At 31.5% G+C, this 4,639-nt stretch overlaps 1 protein-coding gene across 1 annotated transcript; it reads right to left on the bottom strand.

Moving 5' to 3' along the window:
- Window positions 1-1,780: 1,780 nt before the first annotated feature.
- LOC142174790 (uncharacterized) lies at window positions 1,781-3,757 on the bottom strand. The gene is made up of 2 exons (XM_075241042.1): window positions 3,363-3,757; window positions 1,781-2,921 (listed from the first exon to the last, which is right to left on the bottom strand). Exon 2 carries the CDS (start codon window positions 2,911-2,913, stop codon window positions 1,879-1,881), a length of 1,035 nt encoding a protein of 344 aa, XP_075097143.1. The 5' UTR covers window positions 2,914-2,921; window positions 3,363-3,757; the 3' UTR covers window positions 1,781-1,878.
- Window positions 3,758-4,639: the final 882 nt, after the last annotated feature.

Raw genomic sequence — 4,639 nt, 5'->3', positions numbered from 1 at the left:
TCATTTGCTCCTTTTCTTCTTCGAGGATTTTTATCTTTAGAACCGATTGATCTACCACGTTTCAAGCATGGCTTAGACTCATTTGCTTTAATTAATTGTCCTGCCGGGATATCAACTCGAATTGGTGCATTAGCAGCTGGAATATGTGACTTGGTCACCCTTGGTAGGTCAGTGAATGCATCTGGCAATTGATTTGCAATATTTTGCAAATGAATAATCTTTTGAACCTCTTGTTCACATTGATTTGTTCGAGGATCTAAATGAGACAGTGATAATGTATTCCAATCTATATTCTTTTTTAGTTGCTTATTTTCTCCCCCTAATGTTGGATATACTGATTCATCAAAATGACAATCAGAAAATCTTGCCTTAAATAAATCTCCAGTCATCGGCTCTAGATATTTTATAATTGAAGGAGATTCATATCCAACATATATCCCCAACCTTCTTTGAGGACCCATCTTTGTGCGTTGTGGTGGAGCAATTGGAACATATATCGCACAACCAAAGATCCTAAGATGGGAAATATTTGGCTCCTGACCAAAAGCCAATTGCAATGGGAGACTTTATGATAACTTGTGGGCCTTATCCGCACAAGTGATGCTGCGTGCAAAATAGCATGACCCCATACTGAAATGGGAAGTTTTGTTCTCATAAGCATTGGTCTAGCAATTAATTGGAGGCGTTTGATCAATGATTCTGCTAGACCATTTTGTGTATGAACATGAGCAACCGGATGCTCAATTGTTATCCCAGTTGAAATACAATAATCATTAAAGGCTTGGGATGTAAACTCACCAGCATTATCAAGACGGATTGTCTTAATTGCATAATCTGGAAATTGTGCTCTTAGCTTTATTATTTGAGCCAACAATCTCGCAAATGTCATATTGCAAGTTGATAGTAAGCACACATGTGACCACCTTGTAGATGCATCTATCAAAACCATATAATATTTGAATGGTCCACATGGAGGGTGAATGGCCCCACATATATCACCTTGTATATGTTCCAGAAATGCAGGGGATTCCATCCTAACTTTAATAGTTGATGGTCTAATAATTAATTTTCCTTGAGAACATGCAGCACAAGAGAATTCCTTAAATTGAAGAATTTTCTGATTCTTCATTGCATGTCCATGTGAATTCTCAATTATTTTACGCATCATATTAGAACCAGGATAGCCCAACCGGTCATGCCAAATAATAAAATTATCTTGATTAGTAAACTTCTTATTTACTACGGCATGTGTTTCAATCCTGCTAATACTTGTGTAGTATAAGCCGGAGGAAAAAGCGGGTAACATTTCAAGCACATATTTCTTACCGGACGTTATTGTAGTAATATAAAGATATTCAATCTTTTCATCATTTGTAGTCTCAATATGATAGTCATTTTGGCGAATATCTTTGAAACTTAATAAGTTTCTTTGAGATTTACTACAATATAGTGCTTCATCAATAGCCAAATTTGTTCCTCCTGGTAGTAATAAATTGGCTCTTCCAGAACCTTCAATTAATCTTGTACTACCGGATATTGTATTAACATTCGCTTCTTTCATTACCAAATAAGAGAAATATCTCTTATCTTTTAAAATAGTGTGTGTTGTAGCACTATCCAGAAGATATATATCATCTTTATTAATCTTGAGTCTAACTGAAGACTGTGGAATTTTCATATTCTTCATAAAAAAAAGACAAATAATACATCATAAGAAATATGAAAGACAAGCAAAAAAAACATTAAGAAATACATTAGAAATATAAAAACTAGTAACACATGATGCATTAGGAAAATACACTCACGAAAAAATAAACTAGTTGCAAATATAAACATAACAACTTTTATAACTTCATTCCCAGTAAGATGATTCATTCTTCAGTCAATATCCCCAAAGAAGTCTCCAACTTCTAAATGAGTAATATTTGTTAGGTCTTCAAAATCACCATCTTTATATGCAGGATGTGCCTTAGAATCATATTTATTTGAGGGACCTGCTTCATCATTATTATTTTGAAAGGTCAAGTGTGCCTCCACATTATTTTCTTTTTTCTTGAGGGAGGCTTGATAAAGTTTGACAAAATGTTCTGGCGTACGACAAATGCGTGCCCAATGACCTCTCATACCACATCGGTGACACATACTAGCTTTACCTTTTGAATGATTAATATGAGAACCCTTATTGTTCTCCAATTTATTTCCACCATAATGACGATAATTGTTTCGCCCCCTGCTACGTCCACGTTTACGACCATGTCCACGACCACGGTAATTATTTTGTTTTCTTTCAAACTTATCATATGTTGCTACAGCATTCACTTCCGGAAATGGAGCTGACCCAGTGGGACGGGCTTCATGATTTTTCATTAATAGATTATTATTCTGCTCAGTCACAAGTAGGCATGTGATTAACTCAGAATATTTCTTAAAACCTTTTTCACGGTATTGTTGTTGTAGCACCACATTTGAAGCGTGAAAAGTAGAAAATGTTTTTTCCAATAAGTCATCATCTGTGATAGTGTCTCCACATAATTTTAATAGAGAACTTACTTTAAAGATAGCAGAATTATACTCACTTACAGTTTTAAAGTCTTGCAACCTTAAATGTATCCACTCATACCGAGCTTTCGGTAATACCGTAAGTTTTAGGTGGTTATATCGATCCTTCAAATTAATCCATAATTCAAGTGGATCTTTTACTGTTAAATATTCAGTTTTTAACCCTTCATGTAAATGATGGCGAAGGAAAATCATGGCCTTCGCTTTATCCTGATTTGATGCTTCATTTCCTTGTATAATCGTATTTCCAAGACCTTTAGCGTCAAGGTGAATTTCAGCATCAAGGACCCATGATAAATAGTTCTTCCCGGTGATGTCAAGTGCCACAAATTCAAGTTTTGATAAATTTGACATAGTGAAAACTATCATAAAAGATGAATAAGTTAGAGAAATAATTATAATAATAAACAATTAATGAAACAAATCGATTAAGGTAAAAGAAATGAAAATAAAGTTATATCATGTTAGCAATCTACTATTTCATTTTATTCATGCCATAAAATAGAAACTATATATTATTTCATTTCACTTTATATTATTGATATATATATATATATAGAATTTAACGTTTTATTAGTTGCAGTGACTAGATAATGTATACACTACATACATATGCATACATTTTTTTTAATGGTATTGTGTCAGGTGTGAAAAACAACATGATAAACAAAAATATGAAAAAGGGAACAACAACAACATGAATGATGTAAATTATCAAAAATTGCAAAGAAAAATTTAGGTTGTAAGAATTAAGCATATGATATATGTACTGTCATAAATAAAATGATTATAATGATACATACCTCAATAAAATATGGCTCAACTTAGTTGGAGTTAAGAATAAAATTAGAGCTTCGTGCTGATAACGTGTTATAAAATATAACCCAAAATAACAATATAGAACAAGCAAAAACAAACTAAGAGATATAGAGAGAAAGAGAGGAAGAGAAATTCTTATTTCTTCTTCAATTGTGTGTTTTTTCCTATCTATTACAAGGCCTTTATATAGGCATAAAAAGTGAAGAAAATATGTCATGGAATATGTCATTGAACATACAAATTATGTCATTGAATATGTCATTAAGCATTTTAGATGAAGATCATGGAAGAAGAGTAGACATCCACCATAATGTGATATTCATCATAACACTCCCCCTTGGATGTCCATAGATAATGTGCCTTGTTAAAAACTCTCTAAAAAAAAAATAGCACGCAAGAAATTGCTAGTTTTTTTAGTATACATAAAATAGAAAAGAATATAAACTTTTAATTAAAGAAGGGATGAAATGGAAAGGGGCGCGGGGCGCGGTTGCTGATGAAGAATCTAAAACTCTAATAACAATTGTTTTAGAAAACAGATTTTAAAATGTGAGAACTTAATTGGAAAAAAAAAAGAGGATAACATCAAATTAGGCCAAAAAACAAAACTAAACTAATGAAGAAACACTACATAGTTCAAGCAAGGAAAATTTTAATAAAGTCAAAAAATTTGTTGATTTTAAAGTCTAAAATATTTGAAAAATAATAAATAACTATTGTGTTTAATATGAATTCTATTTTAAAAGAATAAAAAAGGCAAATAACATTCCGGTAAAGGTTTTTGTGCTTTTAATATAACTAATTGTGATGTACGTGCATTGCACGTATTTATTACGTTAATAAAAAATTATTAATAGATTTTATTCTTCTTAAAACAATCCTTGGGGTAGAATTTGAGCAAAAAAATAAATATAGATCGAGTAAAAATTATGAACTAAATATCAAATATTGTGCATCATAAGTTACTCCTTGTTTAAAATAAAATTGTAATTTAGGAAAAAAAAAAAACAAATTAGTTGAAGCTTCCTATGTAGACAATACTATTGCAGTGATCCTTTTCAATTCTGATTTTTTAAAAGTGATTCGGTCTTCATTGTCACCTTATTTTTTGGTTAATCTTCTTGATATGTTTGATCCTTCTATCTCTTCATTTTAAATTTAATGCGCCACCTTTTCCAACTTCGTCTAAATCCTCTGCATAAACATCTTCCAACCTGATCACCTTTATTAATTATAAAAAAAGTTATAAAGAAAAAAACTT

The sequence above is a fragment of the Nicotiana tabacum genome, chromosome 20, assembly GCF_000715075.1.
Source record: "Nicotiana tabacum cultivar K326 chromosome 20, ASM71507v2, whole genome shotgun sequence".
Lineage (NCBI taxonomy): Eukaryota > Viridiplantae > Streptophyta > Magnoliopsida > Solanales > Solanaceae > Nicotiana > Nicotiana tabacum.
This window is presented reverse-complemented; position numbering and strand designations above follow the sequence as displayed.

What these genes read in the sequence shown, in the direction of transcription:
- LOC142174790 (XM_075241042.1), bottom strand. Translation starts at nt 2,913, where the DNA reads ATGTCAAATTTATCAAAACTTGAATTTGTGGCACTTGACATCACCGGG.